Below are 18,240 nucleotides of genomic sequence, written 5' to 3' on the forward strand. Positions count from 1 at the left end.
TATATGATTTTAAAAAAATTTTTACTAATTGTTCTCAATTTATGAAAATATACCTGATGTTTGTATATTATACTTTTATCTAGTGACCTACAGTTGGACTTTATTGTGAATTTGCCTCTGTGTGTGTGTGCACAGATGATATATATTTCTATGTACAGATTGGTATTTTTTGCTTTTATACAATCAAGTTTTTAGCAAACACTGACAGCTTTATTTCTTCCTTGTAATAATTACTTTTCTTGGCTTATACATAAGACCTTCTATACTGTGTTGAATAGAAGTTATGATAATGAGCATTTTTTTCCTACATCCTGATTTTAGGGTCAAACCTTTTCATATTTTATGGGTGTTGGCTAGTTTTTGTTCATTAGTTTTAAGGTTGGTACCCTTTATCATATTAAGGAAATGTTTCTTATCATGAATAGGCTTTGAAGTTTATTAGATTATTTTCTGTATCTGTTGGTGTAATCATGTCATTTTTCTTTCTTTCTTTCTTTCTTTTTTTTTTTTTTTTTTGAGATGGATTCTTGGTCTGTTGCCCAGGCTGGAGTGTAGTGGTGCAATCTTGGCTCACTGCAACCTCCGCCTCCTAGGTTCAAGTGATTGTCCTGCCTCAGCCTCCCGAGTAGCTGGGACTACAGGCACATGCCACCATGCGTGCCTAATTTTTGTGTTTTTTTAGTGGGAACAGGGTTTCACCATATTGGTCAGGCTGGTCTCAAACTCCTGACCTCGTGATCCACCCGCCTCGGCCTCCCAAAGTGCTGGGATTACAGGCATGAGCAACTGCGCTGGCCTAATCAATATCACTTTTCTTCTGTGTAGTACTAATTTGGTGAGTGATACTTTTTTCTTCACCAAATTTTGCATTCCTAAGTTGACATAGAATAAGGGATGTATTATGATCATTTTTGGGATAAGTTTTGAATCAATTTACTAGTATCTTATTAATCAGAGATTTGAATATTATGTTAGTGACAAACTATAGAGATTATTGGTGTTTCTTCTTTTAAAAAAAATGACATTTTTCTTTCTTTTTTCTTTTTTAGCACAAGCCCACCGTACTGTTGTGTGGATCTGTATTCACTTCGTACTGGGGAGATGGTCAAGTCCATTCAATTTAAGACCCCTATTTATGATCTCCATTGCAATAAACGGTAAGGATATTTTCATATGTTTCTTGTGTAAAATAAGAAACATGCTCTCCTGGGCATGGAGAACTCTACCAATTTCAGTGACTAACTTAGGTTTATTTTTAAAAATCTCAAGGAAACACTTTCTGAATTCAGTTCAGTGGAATAGCTCTAAGATTTCTTGATGAATATATTGAGACTTCTAGTCTTGATCCATTAGAGAATTGTAAATTCAGTTTAGTGGGGTATAGTGAGCATTTGTAAAACAAAATAGAAACGAATAGAAAGTATCTGAGCAAACTTAAAAATGTTAAGTATTATTTTGAGAAATCTTTTAATGTAGCTTTTTATATGTATTTTATGTATGCTGATTTATGATGGTGAAATGTAGTTTTGTTGTGAGAACCCACCAAAATTTTTAAAAAGCATGTTCCTGAACTATAAAAAAAGTTTAAAAATATTTTTATTCCTTCACACTTCACAGTGGAGCTAAAATAGGGACTAGACTAATTTGTATCCTTTAAAATTTATTTCATTTAATTGCTGGGAAAATATTCAGATCTATCTTGAACTTCTATGTGACCTCTATTGCTAATGACAAATTAATCACAGAACATTAGAGGAGAAAGGAACCTTAGGAATCTTCTATCACCCAGCACTTTCCTTTTCCATTTAAGCAAACTGAAGCCCTGGGATGGTGAATATCTTGATCATTAGCTCTTACGTGCCTTGTATAAATCTTCCATGCCATCAAAAAGCTAAACACATGAAATATAGAAAATAAATTGTTTTCTGCCATTTCAGTAAATTTAAGTGAAGCAAAAGACTCACAGGTTAGATTTTAAAGAGATGTTTTGAAAATTGACTTAGGTTGAATGTAGAAGGGAGGGCAAAGACATATTTAACAAATACAAATAAAAGGCAGGTGGGTTTTCATACTAATAAGAGAAATATTTGAATTCAAGTATAGAAAGATGAAAATTATAGGATGTAGGAAAAATACCCAATATATTATTGCTAGAAGGATATGATTGTCCCATGACATACCAGGTTGGTCAGAAGGGTATAGAAGTGTTAAACAACATTATTGAATGGGTAGATCCTGCAGACATATTTAACCCTGAACTGTCCTTTGTGCTGTCACGAACTTGATTACATATTATTTGGTCAAAAAATAATGTGAACACATACAAAAAGTACAGAGAAGATTCTTAGACCACAGCTTCCCTGTATTTCAATTACATAAATATACTAGAAATCAAAAAACAACAACACAAAACTCTTTCTCTTATTTGCTTTCCTCCTTAATTTAAAATGTTTGCTCCATTTTAAAGAGGAAATAAAAACTATAATTGTATATCATCTGAGAATTAATAGCAAGATATAGTTGCTCAGTTGCTTAGGTACTTTATTTAAAAGTTTCAGGTCCCCCACAGATAAATGTAGTCACCTATATCTGAATTGTTCCTCATTCTCCAAAAAGCATATGTATCAATAAATGGAATCAAATAGAGGTGAGGCTGCATATACATATAAAATCACCTGTAGCCCATGCTTAATTCATATAACTACACAAGAGTGAATACTACAACTAGAAATTTTAAATTTGAGGATGGTAGAGCTTATTCAGGAGTCCTTGCAAGAGGTGATATGACAGAGTGTATGATGTGGCAGAAAGGAGACTATGTTGGGAATTTATTGATGCAGAAGGGACATAAGTAAACTATGGTTCACTCCCAGAAGCATAGGCTGTGTTGGAGACCTGGTAGTTTAAAGCACTAAGGGATCAAAAGGGTCTGGGGAAGCGTGCAGGAACAGATGTATCCTTGAAAATTCCTTCTGGCAGTATGGCAGGCAATTTTAAGGGTAGTAAGTCTTCAAATAAATAAATGTAATAGGGAGAAGATATGATGTAAGCCTTACTGAAACAAGGTAGCAACACTGACTCAGAACATTTACCGCTCCCCCATTATAACCCCCCAATAAAACAGTAATTTATAAGGTCTGATGCTAATGAAAAGATAGATAAGTGTACCAGTGTAACAGAATAGAATCTCAGATTAGACACACACAACCCTCTTTGGACATGTGACTTACAAAGTTTCCGCTGCAGGTAAGTTTTTTCAATAATTATTGCTCCAGCACTCAGATATTGATACAGAAAAAGCTCAAGTCTTGACTCCTAAACAAAAAACAATGCCATGTGAATTCTAACTCTAACCATGAAAGAGAATACCATTTATTTGTAGGAACATTTTCAATTACAAATTCAATTTATTTTATATTTACAAGTCTGTTAAGATTTTAAAGTTCTGTCTAGCACAAGTTTTGATAATTTGTCTTGATAATTTATCAATAGTTTTGACAACGGTCTTTCCAGTCATTTGTCCATTAAGTTTTCTAATTTATTGGAATTAAGTTGTTTGTAACATTGTAACAAATTAAGTTGTTTGTAAATTCCTACATTGTTAATTTAATGGCTGTAGGATATCTAGTGATGTCGGTAATTTGTGAATTCTATTTTCTTTTCTTTTTGGGGGGTTGGGAGGACCGGATCTCACTCTGTCACCCAGGCTGAAGTGCAGTGGCACCATCACGGCTAACTGCATCCTTAAACTCCCAAGCTCAAGCAGTCCTCTTGCCTCAGCCTTCCTGTATCTGGAACTGCAGGCATGTGCCACTGTGCCTGGCTAATTTTTTTTAACATTTTTTTTGTAGAGACAAGGCCCCACTATGTTGTCCAGGCTGATCTAGAACTCCTGAGTTCAGGTGGTCCTCCTGTCTTGGCCTCCCAAAGGGCTGGGATTAGAGGCATGAGCCACTGTGCCCAGTCTCTCTATTTTCTTGATCAGTCTACCTAGATATTTGGTTTTATTTCTAGCTGTAGGTTTATTTATAGGGAAGTAGTGTGAGGTATGTGTTGATTAGCAAGTTCAGCAGTTTATTTTCCAGTTTGCCAATGGTTGTTTTTTTTTTTTTTTTTTCATAACCGGGCATTGTATTTAGTGAAGTCAATATGAAGATGATTATGTATTTCCTTTTCAATTTGTTAAAAGAATAAATTATATTGGATGATTTCCCAGTGTTAAACTGTTCTTAACCCTGGGTTTCACCCTAGGGGTAATTATCTATAATCCTTTTTATATATTCCTGGATTTAATTTTTGCATCTATGTTCATGAGGGAGATTCATGTATATTTTCTTTTTCTTGTTATGCCTTGTCTGTTGTTTTGTTTCATTCATTAGACACTTAGGAAGGTATTTCTTTTTTTGGAATTTTCTATGATAATTTGTATAGGATTGTAATTATATTTTTCTTAAATCTTTCAAGTTTCTGTTATTGGATTCATATACATTTATGGTTATTATGACCCTTTATGAACCATCCTTCATTAATAGTGATATTCTTGTTCTTAATGTTTATCTGATAATAATATATCCATTTCAGCTCTTTTGTTACTATACGTATGGTACGTATTTTCCATTTTTCAGTTTTAAGTTAGTTGTGTGTTTGAATTCGTTGGTGTAGACATAATATAGTATCATTATCCAGTCTGACAGTTTCTAGTTTTAAATATTCTATGTTTATAAATTATGAGAAGGAATGAGATTATGTGCTTGTATGTGTATATGTGTATATATATGTGTTAATATAATATGTGCATGTGTGTGTACGTGTGTATATACACTTAAATATAGTATGGTATATCTGTATGTATATACACACGTACACACACACCCATATATATCTGTATGTATATATCTGTATGTATATACATACACACACCCCATATATATCTGTATGTATATATCTGTATATATATACATACACACACCCCATATCTATCTGTATGTATATATCTGTATGTATATACACCCATACACACATACCCCATATATATCTGTATGTATATACACACACCCCATATATATCTATATGTATATACACACATACACACACACCCCATATATATCTGTATGTATATATCTGTATGTATATACACACATACACACACCCCATATATATCTGTATGTATATGCCTGTATGTATATAAACACATACACACCCACCACATATATGTCTGTATGTATATACCTGTATGTATATACACACACCCCACATATGTCTGTATGTATATACACACATACACACACACCCCATATATATCTGTATGTATATACACACACACCCATATATATCTGTATGTATATACACACATACACACACACCCCATATATATCTGTATGTATATATCTGTATGTATATACACACAACACACACATACCCCATATATATCTGTATGTGTATATCTGTATGTATATATACACACACCCCATATATATCTGTATGTATATACCTGTATGTATATTAACACATACCCACCACATATGTCTGTATGTATATACCTGTATGTATATACACACACCCCATATATGTCTGTATGTATTTATCTTTATGTATATACACACATACACACACACACTATATATATCTGTATGTATGTATGTGTATGTATATACACACATACACACCTCATATATATCTGTATGTATACATCTGTATGTATATACACCTACCCCATATATATCTGTATGTATATATCTTTATGTATACACACACACACACCCCCCCCCCATAAATACTTTCTCTTTGGTTCCATTGACTCTTCATAGTGGTGCATGTTTTTTTGTGTGTGTTCCATTATTTGATATTTTCTGTCAAACACTGTGTGTAAAGGTATAGTACATATGTTGGTAATTAATATTTAAACATGGAAATGCCTTTTCTTCTGTCAGGGCATTAAAAGGGTATTAAGTTGATATAATATGTAGATGAGGTGATTTGAGGCTTTAGTATAGTAACAGAGCAGAAATGGAATTTACAATTCTAAAATTTCATATTATCTCCTTTATAAGGATATTGTCTCTATCTTTTTGTATATTCAGACTACACATACGCATGTATAGCAAATTGTCATTTATTAATAGCAAACAACCCAGTAAAATATATATAGAAAAGTTTTTAACAGGCCCAGCTAGAAAAAAAAATCACAAGGATCTAACAGTAGTCACTCGTTAGAATTATTCTGCATCAGTAAATGAAATTGTTGTTTTTAAAGATGAATAAAATTAATAAAGCATGCATATGAAATAATACATTTTCCTTTTTTCTACTCATATTAGCATCTGTTGCTCAGATTTACCAGCCTCCAGTTTTGAAAAATAAGCTATTAGTTTGTTAGATATTTAGTAACAATTATAATCTTTATTTGATTTTTTGAGGTAAATATTAAGCTTGGCCATTTATATTAATATCCTGGAAGGAATAGCACAACATAAAATAGTGGCTTTGGATGTATTTTAGGAATTTTGCTTTAAAAAATTGTTTATAACTAAATTATTTTCTAATTATTTCTAAATCTTGGGCGTTGAGAAAAATATTGCTTTTACAGATTCTTAGTGAATTTTACTATATTGAGTCAATCAGAAATAACTTATTTATGAGTAGCAGTTGTCTTAGATTTGTATGTGTTGGGAAATTCATCTGCCATTTCAACTTAAAGTGATAGGTTACATAAATCCATTTTATCTTTAATACCATGACTAAAACATCACTGGAAAAACACTTTTAGTAGATAGCCAACAATGTATTATCTTCTCCATTCTTTTTTTTCTTCTTTTTCGTTTCCTTTTGAGACAGCATCTCACTATGTTGCCTAGGCTGGTCTCAATCTCCGGGGCTCAAGTGTTTCTCCTGCCTCAGCCTCTTGAGTAGCTGGGATCACAGATGTGCAACACTGTGCTGGGCTTGATCTTATCCATCTTTAATGTAGACTTATTGGATTCAAAAATAAATGAAAACAAAACTTTATTTTATGCATTTTTATTTTTAGAGATGAGATCTTGCTGTTGCCTAGGCTGGAGTGCAGTGGCGCGATCATAACTCCCTGCAGCCTCGACCTCCTGGGCTCAAGTGATCCTCCTGCCTCAGCCTCCTGAGTAGCTAGGACTACAGGCTCACACCACCACACCTGGCTAATTTATTTTTATTATTTCTTATAGAGACAGGGTCTTCCTGTGTTGCCCAGGCTGGTCTCGACCTCCTGGGCCCAAGTGATCCTTCTGCCTTGGCCTCCAGGAATGTTGGGATTGTAGGCATGAGCCACCATGCCTGGCCAAAACAAAACTTTATTAAAAGACAAATATTTTTTGAGGTGGTAGTTTTTCCTTCCATCACTTTTCTTCTAGTCATCTCTATCTTACTTGTATATACGATTTCGTGGTTTATATTTTTACACATTTTAAGAGGCAGAAGTTTCTAGCCTAAATATTATAGGAAATGTTTAATTTTAAAATTGTATTAGTAGGCACTTGTTTTCATCTAGATGATATAATGCATTTCTGATTCCACTTACAGAATTTCACATTCACTTTTTTCTTTCTTTTTCTTCCCCCCTCTAATTTTAGAATCCTTGTTGTAGTCTTGCAGGAGAAAATTGCTGCCTTTGATAGCTGTACTTTCACGAAGAAATTCTTTGTTACAAGTATGTACCAATTTTTTTTCCCTTATGCCTTTGGGTTTATACTAATTACTTGACACAATCAGAAAACTAACTGTAATTTTCTCAACAGTATTTAATGTTTTCAGTTTTGATGATTTTCTTGTGATTCTGTGGTTGTTCTCATTGAGTAATATAATTGTATGATATATATTTTCAACTTTCCAACACATTTTCTTTCTTTCTTTCTTTCTTTCTTTCTTTTTTTTTTTTTTTTGAGACGGAGTCTCGCTCTGTCGCCCAGGCTGGAGTGCAGTGGCCGGATCTCAGCTCACTGCAAGCTCCGCCTCCCGGGTTTGCGCCATTCTCCTGCCTCAGCCTCCCGAGTAGCTGGGACTACAGGCGCCCGCCACTTCGCCCGGCTAGCTTTTTGTATTTTTTTAGTAGAGACGGGGTTTCACCGTGTTAGCCAGGATGGTCTCGATCTCCTGACCTCGTGATCTGCCCGTCTCGGCCTCCCAAAGTGCTGGGATTACAGGCTACTAAGCAAGCTTTGTTGTAGGTTACCTCACTTTCTCCCTACATACTCTCCTTGAGTAATTGTGATTTAGTTTCATGTAGCTGTTTCATACTTTCAAAGCAATTGTCAAATTGCTTAACATACCATATTTTTATACATTATACCTTTACATATGAGCAAAATTTGTTTCTACTAACATTAGTATCTGTCATTTAACCAAAAGGTTAAAAAACCATATTTTTCAAATAATTACTTATGTTTTAAAAGAGTGTTTAAAAACCTTCCATACTGTTAAATAAAGTTAGGTACTTATAAGGCTGTAAGCACAATTTCCTTTAAAAGTTTTGTTTGTATTTGTAAATTGATAATATTTGCAGCTTTTCTGTGGGAGTATTTGGCAGCTTGAGATTTTGTAATAGGAGAATTTGTGGTGAGTCCTCATTTGGGTCAACTTACAGATTTTCTGTATGATGGAAAAAAATGTAAACATGTAAAGCCTTGGAAAATATATTGGCAGAATCCGTATAGAAGTTGGCACATTTTCAAAGAAAGCAATTTAGCAATTTCATATTACCAATTTTACTATAATTTCTCAATTTAAACCATATATGACAGAGATAAGAGTGGAAAAACCTTTTACTCAGAAGGGAGAATAGAGTATGTATTCTTCTTAGTTTTTATTGCTATTTGAAATGGTTAAATGTATCTTAAATATATAAATGTCTTCAATTTTCAATAATTTGGCTTATTATGTAAACATGTAATAATATACATTTTTGCTATGGCAAAAATACTGTATCTTAATTAAATTTCTAGTGCCACAGATATGCCATTTCTTTTCCTGTAAAGGCCACAAGCAATAACTTTTTATTTTGGGAAATATATACATGTATATAATTAGAGTAGTAGTATGATAAACACCCATGCATTTATTATCTAGTTTCAACAACTATCAAATAATGGATAGTCTTTTTCATTTATACCCCTTCCCCAATTATTTTGAAGCATATTGCAGGCATTATAGAATTTAATTTGTACATATTTATTATCTACGTCTGAAAGATAAGAACTTGAAAAATTACCAAGTGAGTATATAATTATCCAAACTGCAGTCTTTTGATTTGCACAGTTGCCATACTGGATTTAACTCTGATCAACATATGTAAACTTGTAAAGTCCTGAGTGAACACAGATATATGGTTATCTTGTCCATTTACTACCAATGAAACTCCCAAGGTTTTTGGTACACCAAAACCTACTTTATGAAAGTTTAGCATCCTTGCTAAATCTTTTCTGCAACTCAATTTTCATGCTTCTTATGTCCCATTTAATTTGAATCACTCATTATTCTCATTTTGTTAGAGGTATATTTCTCCTTTGTCTTCGTGACTGGAATGGCCTTTTCACTAATACCTCTTCTCCTTATGATGTTTTAATCCTATATATCTTTCTGGGCCCAGTGTAGATAGTAATTCTTATATGAAGTCTTTGTTGACCCCTTTAGCTTACAGCAACTTCTCCTTCTAAATCCCCTAAAGATAACATTTCCCGCTGTCTGTTGGCAGAGCATTCGATTTTCAACATACTTTGCAAATCAGGATGCCCTGATGAAATATGCTTAGAAAATGCTACCTTCTGTTGAAACTGGCAATGGTGATTAGTATTTTGTCTGTTTAAATTTATTTAATACATTTCTTTATTTCCCATATTTATTTGATAACAGACCTCATTTGTTACCCAACACCCTTTGGGAATGCTTTTGTAGTATGTCATCTCTGCCTCTCTTAAGGCACTTACATTCTATCTTGTATACATTTTCTGTCGGTTTCCCGCTAGACAGTAATCTCACTGAGAGGAGAGTTACTCAGTTTGTTTTGGATTGAGGAAATAAAGTTTTACCATGGAAGGCATAGTGTGTCTATTATGTCCTTGCCAACGTAAAAATATTAATGATTTTTTTGTTCTTTTAATGATAAAACCCAGTTCACTAAAGATGAATACATTTATCAAAATTATGTTCTGGTTTCAAAGCACAAGTTTTTTTTTTTTCAGGATGTTTAGTTAACGAAAATGTTTGTGATAATAGTATGTCTGAAAATGTAGTGTTTCTCTGCCAATAGTTATCAGATGAGGAATAAAGTTATTTATATAGGATCAGTACAGATCTTTATAGGTCTGAGTTGGAAATTAAAAGTAAGTGGTGAATATTTTAAGAAATGAATACACACACACACTATATATAGAGATAAATGAAATTTCTCTCTTACAAGTCACATTGGGGTAAATCCAGAAATTTTGGAAAGGATAAGTTTGTTAGAAAATTATGTCTTCATAGGCGTCAGCTCTTAAGTATCTGTGTCGTATCTGCAGTACCTCTCCTGTCTATCTCTAAAGGATTTCCTCTTTGAAAATGGGATCTGTTCTGCAAACTTTTAGTAAGCACGAAACATAAGTCAAATTTGATAAAAGCGAACAGGAGACTGACTGAGTTGTTAGCAGTCTTTCTTAATGCCTTTCATGCTTTCCTTTTTCCTTAATGTCTTTTTGGGACATCTTTGCCATGTATTCCTGAATACTTCCCCCTGAATTGCTGGACCACTGAATAGATAAAACAAGTTTTGTTAAAGCATTAGTCTCTCTTGTATTCTGTGAATTCTTCACTACAGGAAGAAGAAATCTAGAGGGGTCAACAGTGTTTGTGGTACCGTAGAAAGGTACTTTAAAAGTGAAATACAGCTTTTAGTTAAGTCCTGGTCAAGTGGCTGGAGGTCCACAGTGATGAATTTTTAGTAATTCCTGACCCATAAAGATTATCACTTATTCTTTCAGAGTAATGTTTGCATAATGGTTCCCATGGGTTGGGCATTCCTTAAAATCTATTTAGTGTGGATTTCATAAAATCTGAAATGTATGTTACTTAAATGGTTAAAATGTTGAAAAAAGAGTAGTAAATAAAAGTACATTCTGTCATTTCTGGGAATAAATGTTGGAAATAAGTGTAATTAACTATGTATATAAGCCCAGTAATGTCTTTTTTTTTTTTTTTTTTTGAGATGGAGTCTCACTCTTTTGCCCAGGCTGGAATGCAGTGGCATGTTCTCGGCTCTCTGCAGCCTCCACCTTCTGGGCTCAAGCAATTCTCGTGCCTCAGCTTCCCGAGTAGCTGGGACTACAGGCTTGCACCACCATGCCTGGCTAATTTTTGTATTTTTAGTAGAGATGGAGTTTTACCATGTTGTCCAGGCTGGTCTCGAACTCCTGAGCTCAGGTGATCTGCCCTCCTTGGCCTTCCAAAGTGCTAGAATTACAGGCATGAGCCTCCGTGAGGAAAGATGTTTTTAATTTTAATATAGTTGTCAGAAGGTAGGATAGTGCATCTCCTTGGGAAGAGTAGTGACTGAAAGGGAGTATAAGAGGGTGCTTCGGGGAATCTATAATGTCCTTTTTTTTGGTCTGGTTGTTATTTATGTGTTCAATATGTGTTCACTTTGTTGATTTGGGTAATGCTGCATGTATATTATATTTCAATACACACTTAATATGAAAAAGTTCAGAAAGCAACAGTAACATATGTTTGTGATTTCTTTCTTTGTACTCTGGATACAATTTGATGTAGCCTTTCACTATAGGTCCCCCTTACCTGTTCATCTACAAATACCCTTACCAATACTAGTAATGTATTTTATTTCATATTTATCTTAGGAAGTATGTCATTCTTAGTGGGGTCAAATTTATGCATATGACATATGATTTTAGGTTGGTAAGATTGATGATATTCTGCAAATATTTGAATGAAGGAATTTGGCCAATTTTCTTTGAAATTACAGCTTCCTTTAAAGTGGTTTATATCAATATTTAGAGCAAAATTTACCATGACCAGATTTTTAAAATTAAAGAACAAAGGGTGCCACTTCATAAGTTGAAAGAATCTTATTTTCCTCCAGTTTCTGCATCTTCTCCCTATTCCTTTCTACAGACTGAAACTTTTGTCAGGTGAATCCCATGCCTGTAAGCTGGTTTTGCCTGTTAGACTGAAAGGTATAGGTTATAGAGATCGGAGGACAGGATACTGGGATGTAGGGAGCGGGTGGGACAGGGTACACTGAAATAGCATTTGTAGTAGTTCATTTGCCTGTAGCACATAGTTTTTCTCCATTTATTGGTACCTAGTTCTTAAAGTAGGACTACATAGCCCCTGTCAAATGACAAGATCTCCACTTAATGAAGATGTTGTTTTGATCATGCAAGCAGTTATCTTCTAAAATAGTTTGAAAAGGTTTTGTATAATACCTTTTTAGTGCATTGGTTATATACGAATACAATGAAGGGACTGTAAAATAAGTAGAGACAGCTGTGTCCATCAGAGCAAGCATCATGGGAATTTTTGCCAAAGGGTGGAAGGAACAGGTAAAGAGAGCTGATAGAGGACTGTTAATGGAACGCATCCAATATGATGAGAAAGGAGACACCTTTGTATTTGGATATAAAGAAAAAGTCGCCTTGGGCAGCTGTCTGATGTGGAAATCCAAAACCCATGTATGATTAGGAAAACAAAAGACAAAGATCAATAGATGTCATTAGCAGTCATTTTCAGTGTTCTTAAATTGAAAGGTAGATATGAAGTCTCCAGAGAGATCAAAGGAATGTTCAGTAAGCAATCTTGTTCCATTGGCCTCTATTTTTACTTGGAGGAGAAAACTTTGCTTATAATCTTAGTGTTATTTCTTGGTTTTAATGTGTTCTTCATTTATGTTAATGATTGATAACAAATAGAACAAATGGGAATGGAAATTTTACTTTAAAATGCAAAATTATCTTTAAGTTTTGAAAGAGGAGCTTTGCTTTTATATGAAGAAACAAGTTTGTAATATTTATGATAATTCATCGATAGGTTAGTGTGAGTTCTAAGTTCAGCTTACATTAAAAGTTAAACCTATGTTTGTTTTTCTGGGTTCTCCATAAGATGGACAAGGTCACTATGATGTTTTTAGGGCATGTGCTGGTGCCGGATACATAGTGGACACTCAGTGAATATGTATGCAATGAACTAACTTGTGACTTTTTCATTCTCTGCACACAGTTCTCATCCATTGAGTCTTAGAATGGCAGTACTCTGAAATTCATGGTATGCTTCATATACATGAAAAGTAAACCGAAAATAAAACAGGAGTTTTAAACTCAAAACTCATAAAAACTTATGAGAGTTGTTAATCAGCTGTATGATGGTTAAACAAATCTGTGAAATGGTATTTAATGTTTTATATGCTTATGTGTTTTTCTGGGGAGGATGTTCACATTTTTGTTGTTGTTGTTTTTTGTTTTTTTTTGAGATGGAGTCTCTCTCTGTCGCCAGGCTGGAGTGCTGTGGTGCAATCTCAGCTCACTGCAACCTCTGCCTCCTGGGTTCAGATGATTCTCCTGCCTCAGCCTCTCAAGTAGCTGGGATTACAGGCGCCCACCACCACACCCACCTAATTTTTGTATTTTTAGTAGCGATGGGGTTTCATCATATTGGCCAGGATGGTCTTGATCTCTTGACCTTGTGATCCACCTGCCTCGGCCTCTGAAAGTGCTGGGATTACAGGCGTGAGCCACTGCGCCCAGCCATATGCCACATTTTATCTGATCATTAGTTAACAGATATTTGATTTGTTTCTACTTTTGGGCTGTTGTCGATAATGCTTGTATGAACACCAGTGCACAAGTTTTTCAGTGGACATATGTTCTCTTGGGTATGAACATTTAGCTACAAGTTTTTGTAATTTTGAAATTTGAATTTCCCTGATGGCTAATGACACTGACCATTTTTAGTGTGCTTATTTGCCATTTGTATATCTTTGTCCATTTTAAAATTATTTGTCTTTTCAATACTGAGTGGTTTTTATATTATAGATATAAGTCACTTATCAGATATATTTTTTGCAAAAAATATTCCCTCATTCTTTAGATTGTCTTTTCACTTCTTTTTTCTTTATTTTGTTTTTTGTTTTTGTTTGTTTGTTTTTGAAACAGAGTCTCGCTGTCTCCCAGGCTGGAGTGCAGTGGCACAATCTTGGCTCACTGCAAGCTTTGCCTCCTGGGTTCATGCCATTCTCCTGCCTCAGCCTCCCAGGTAGCTGGGACTACAGGCGCCCGCCACCACACCCAGCTAATTTTTTGTATTTTTAGTAGAGATGGGATTTCACCGTGTTAGCCAGGATGGTCTCGATCTCCTAACCTCATGATCTGCCTGCCTCGGCCTCCCAAGGTGCTGGGATTACAGACGTGAGCCACCGCACCTGGCCTGGTGTTTTCACTTTCCTGATGGTGTCCTTTAAAGCATGTTAAATTTGCATTTGTTTTGATGAAGTCCAATTTATGTATTTTTCTTTTGTCCTATGTAAGAAACCATTGCCTAATCCAAGGTCATGAAAATTTGCAGTATTTTGTTCTAAGAATTTGATTGTTTAACTTTTATATTTAAGCCTTTGATCCATTTTTGTATGTGGTGTGAGCTGGGGGTCCACCTTCATTCCAGTCTAAATGCTTTTGCATTTGGATATCCAGTAGTCCCAGCACCATTTGTTGAAAAGACTTCTTTTACCATTGACTTGTCTTGGTATTCTTGTTGAAAATCAGCTGACTTATAAATGTAAATACCTGTTTTCTTAAAAAAAAGAGCTCAGACTTTTTATTTGTCCTTGCCACGAAAAATAAGGCAAAGTATCACAGTTCAGTTTTTTGTTTTTTGAAATGAGTTCGGGTCACCTCTCCATTGGGACCACTTTCTGGGAGGATGCCATCTAAAATTGCATCATGCTTGTGTACCCTTCTTAATTACTTTTTTAGTAATGGAAAAATACAATGTGCTTCTAAAAATTTTTTACGTTCATTTAAATTGGGAAATGAGTTCTTTTAACATCCAGTTCTCTTTCTTTGTCCAAAAACATTGTAAATATGTTAGAGTTAGGCCTAGTATTATAGACTTTCATGTTCCCCCAACCCCTTCACTTGTTTTCAGAGTTTACCTAGAGGCAAAGGTTAATCTTTAAAGGAGTCATCCTTATAAGGTTGGGATGGTGCTAAGTGGCTTATGTTCTCTGATTCCAGCTATAAAGCATTCTTTTGGCAAGCAGGAAAATGGTTGTTTTCATTACAATATACTGTAATTCTTGAGGTCCACTGAACTCTAAAAATATGGACTCAAAAGATGAAATGAAGAATTGTAAACTGTTTTTCCTTAGGATCCTTTTGTATTTGTAAGGTTAAAGTGGTTATCAGAATTGACCGAGAGTTAGATTATTTAGTTTTAAAGCTAATTCAGGAGATTAGCTATGTCTAATGTGACACCACAGTTCACAGGTACTTGGTTCTGTTTTTCATGACAAATTTTAAAAGGGGGAAAACTTTCTTATAGATCATATTTATCCTCATTTCTTCAGCTCTGAAATTGTCAATGGAATACATGTATATATACTCATATAAAATTATATTTTAATGAATAAGATTAATTTATTCAATAAGAATCTAATCTATTGTGTAAATACTACATAATTTATATTAGAGTATGTTGTCTTTGTACAATTTTAGTGCGTTTTTGTCCTATATATGTTTCCATAATATGCATTTAATAGATAATAGTAATATTATAGTTAACCTGAGGTCAGTTTTCCAGAAACCCAAAGTATTGCGAATATATTCCTTCAAACAGTAGCATAAATGAACAGTTTTTTAAAAAGTGAGCAATAAAATGAGAAAGCTTTTATTTATGTGGACTTTGTTTTAGGGTCTGTCTCTTCTCTATAAGTTTATTATTTTCTTTTCAAGACAAAAATTCAAGATAGGTGGCAGTTTAGGGAGCTGGGCTAAAAATGGCTGTGTACTGGAAGTGACAGTAAGGTGTGCTTCTTTAGTGCTTTTGAGCATAGCAATAGGAACATAGTCAGAATGAGCAGGGAGTGGTGGCAGGGGAGAGCCAGTGGTGAAGAAAACAGATTCTTCAATTTACATATCCCTCTAATCAAGTTGGAGGAAGATAGAAAATAAACAGTAAATATATGTCATAGAACAATTAACTGTTGTTATTGGCTAGAACTGCAAACAAGAAGAATGATATTGAGTGAAATGTAAATACAAAGGATTATGCAGTTCCCCAACATCTTTCTGTGGAGGCAGCCTTTCAGAGTTACTTGTCCTCATTGGCCTCAATGAGGTCAAATACTCGTTCTTTTTCTCTCCCCATTGTAGTATCATGTCTGATAGTCTCATTTTCTTTTGCCTTTAAATTCCTGAACCCATCATACAATTTCTCTCTCCTCTCCCAAAATTCTTCCTTGATTTATGAGTGTTAGACTTAAAATGACCCCTCTTAACTTCATTCTATTGTTTAGGAATAACTGTATAAAATGCCCAGTGTTTGCTGAAAGTGATGACCAGTTCTTTCCAGATTTGTTTCTTATTGGGAAAGAATTAAGCCAAAAGGAAACTAAATAGAGGGCGAAAAATGCTTAGCTAACAAAATAATTACTAGTGTTACGGGAATTTTATGTGAGACTTGAAAAAATATAAGCATTTGATTTTTCTGTTTTTCTGGCATCGACATGATGCACCAACAGAAAAGTTATTAAGAAATTTCTCAATAGTGCCATTTGAAATTTTTCAGGCTGCTATCCATGTCCAGGGCCAAACATGAATCCTATTGCTCTTGGGAGCCGCTGGCTTGCTTATGCAGAAAACAAGGTAAGACGTGGCCTGTGTTTGGATTATTTGTAATGGAGCAAGTGTTGAAGGATTTTCCGTAATAAATACCTATGCTCCATAGGTGATTACCAGTAATAAATGTTTAACTTACTAGTTCATTTGCTTTGGTTTGGTTTTAATTGTGCAACTAATAATTGAACTCTTAAGGATTTATAAATGTTTGGCAGTTGTCATTAAGTCCAGACTCTGTAGAACCTTAATTGTTTAAGCTTGGTTTTATATAAAGAACTTCATCCTATTAAAGTATAGCATTGAGATGACCACAGTAGTGGTATTAAGGAAAGTAGTTTCTGACTTTTTAGAAATCAGGAGGCAGGAGTAACTTCTGTCTTCATTGGTAGATTAGAAACCTGGGCATAGAATAATTTAATTGACAGGGCTGGGTGTGATGGCTCACACCTGTAATCCCAGCACTTTGGGAGGCTGAGGCAGGTGGATCATTTAAGGTCAGGAGTTCGAGACCAGCCTGACTAACATGGTGAAACCCCGTCTCTACTAAAAATACAAAAATTAGTCAGGCCTGGTGGCACGCGCCTGTAATCCCAGCTACTCAGGAGGCTGAGGCAGGAGAATCACTTGAGCCTGGGAGGCAGAGGTTGTAGTGAGCTGAGATCGCACCACTGCACTCCAGTCTGGGCAATAGAGTGAGACCCTGTCTCAAAAAAAGAAAAAAAAAAAAAAAGAATAATTTAATTGACATTAACTATATGCTAACAATTATATCTAAACAAGGGTTCAGCCATTTGTTTTAATAATTAAATCACACATGTTCACATTTTGTTGACTTTTTCAGTTATTTATCAATTTATTTATTAAGGTCATCATAGTAAGTGAAGATACTGTATGCACTAGGAATTTTATTTATGTCTTAAGGAGAAAGGTAAATTTCAATCTTCAAAAAGAAAGGTAAAATTCTTTTAATTCCATTTAGTACCCTGCATGTGAATATAGAAAGAAATCTTCTAAAAGAAGATTGCTATTTTTGGTTTTGTTTTTGCTGGTTGCATAGTTATTGTATCTTGAGATTAATACGAATTAATATGAAATAGTTCTTGACAAAATTAGGATGTGGTAACTAAAGTAGCTATTTGGTAAAGCTAAATCTACTAAATCTCTAGCCTCTGGAATGTACAAAAATCAAGAAACTACTGAAGAAAATTATTTTTTTGGATAAATTCTTTGAGATCTTATCCTTAAGTCTGTCTGTAACTACTAGATATGTTACATCTTACTGAATTCTGTATTTATATTCCCTTTTGTTCTTTCTCTTGATTTTCCAGTATATCTGATAAAAATAACTTTCAAATTAATTCTTTTCAAACAAAACAAGAGGCATACAAGTAAGTGT

The 18,240-nt window shown here is 34.4% G+C and overlaps 1 protein-coding gene across 15 annotated transcripts in view; it reads left to right on the forward strand.

Annotated features, from left to right (window-relative positions):
• LOC105476856 (BCAS3 microtubule associated cell migration factor) overlaps positions 1 to 18,240 on the forward strand; it is a 710,244-nt gene that overhangs the window by 184,785 nt on the left and 507,219 nt on the right. For all 15 annotated transcript variants that reach the window (XM_071082810.1, XM_071082809.1, XM_071082814.1 and 12 more), the window contains exons 8-10: positions 1,050 to 1,157; positions 7,602 to 7,678; positions 16,795 to 16,871. In XM_071082810.1, the coding sequence (XP_070938911.1) occupies positions 1,050 to 1,157; positions 7,602 to 7,678; positions 16,795 to 16,871 (262 nt within the window). The remainder of the gene's footprint in view (positions 1 to 1,049; positions 1,158 to 7,601; positions 7,679 to 16,794; positions 16,872 to 18,240) is intronic.

This window comes from Macaca nemestrina, chromosome 17 (assembly GCF_043159975.1).
Source record: "Macaca nemestrina isolate mMacNem1 chromosome 17, mMacNem.hap1, whole genome shotgun sequence".
NCBI lineage: Eukaryota > Metazoa > Chordata > Mammalia > Primates > Cercopithecidae > Macaca > Macaca nemestrina.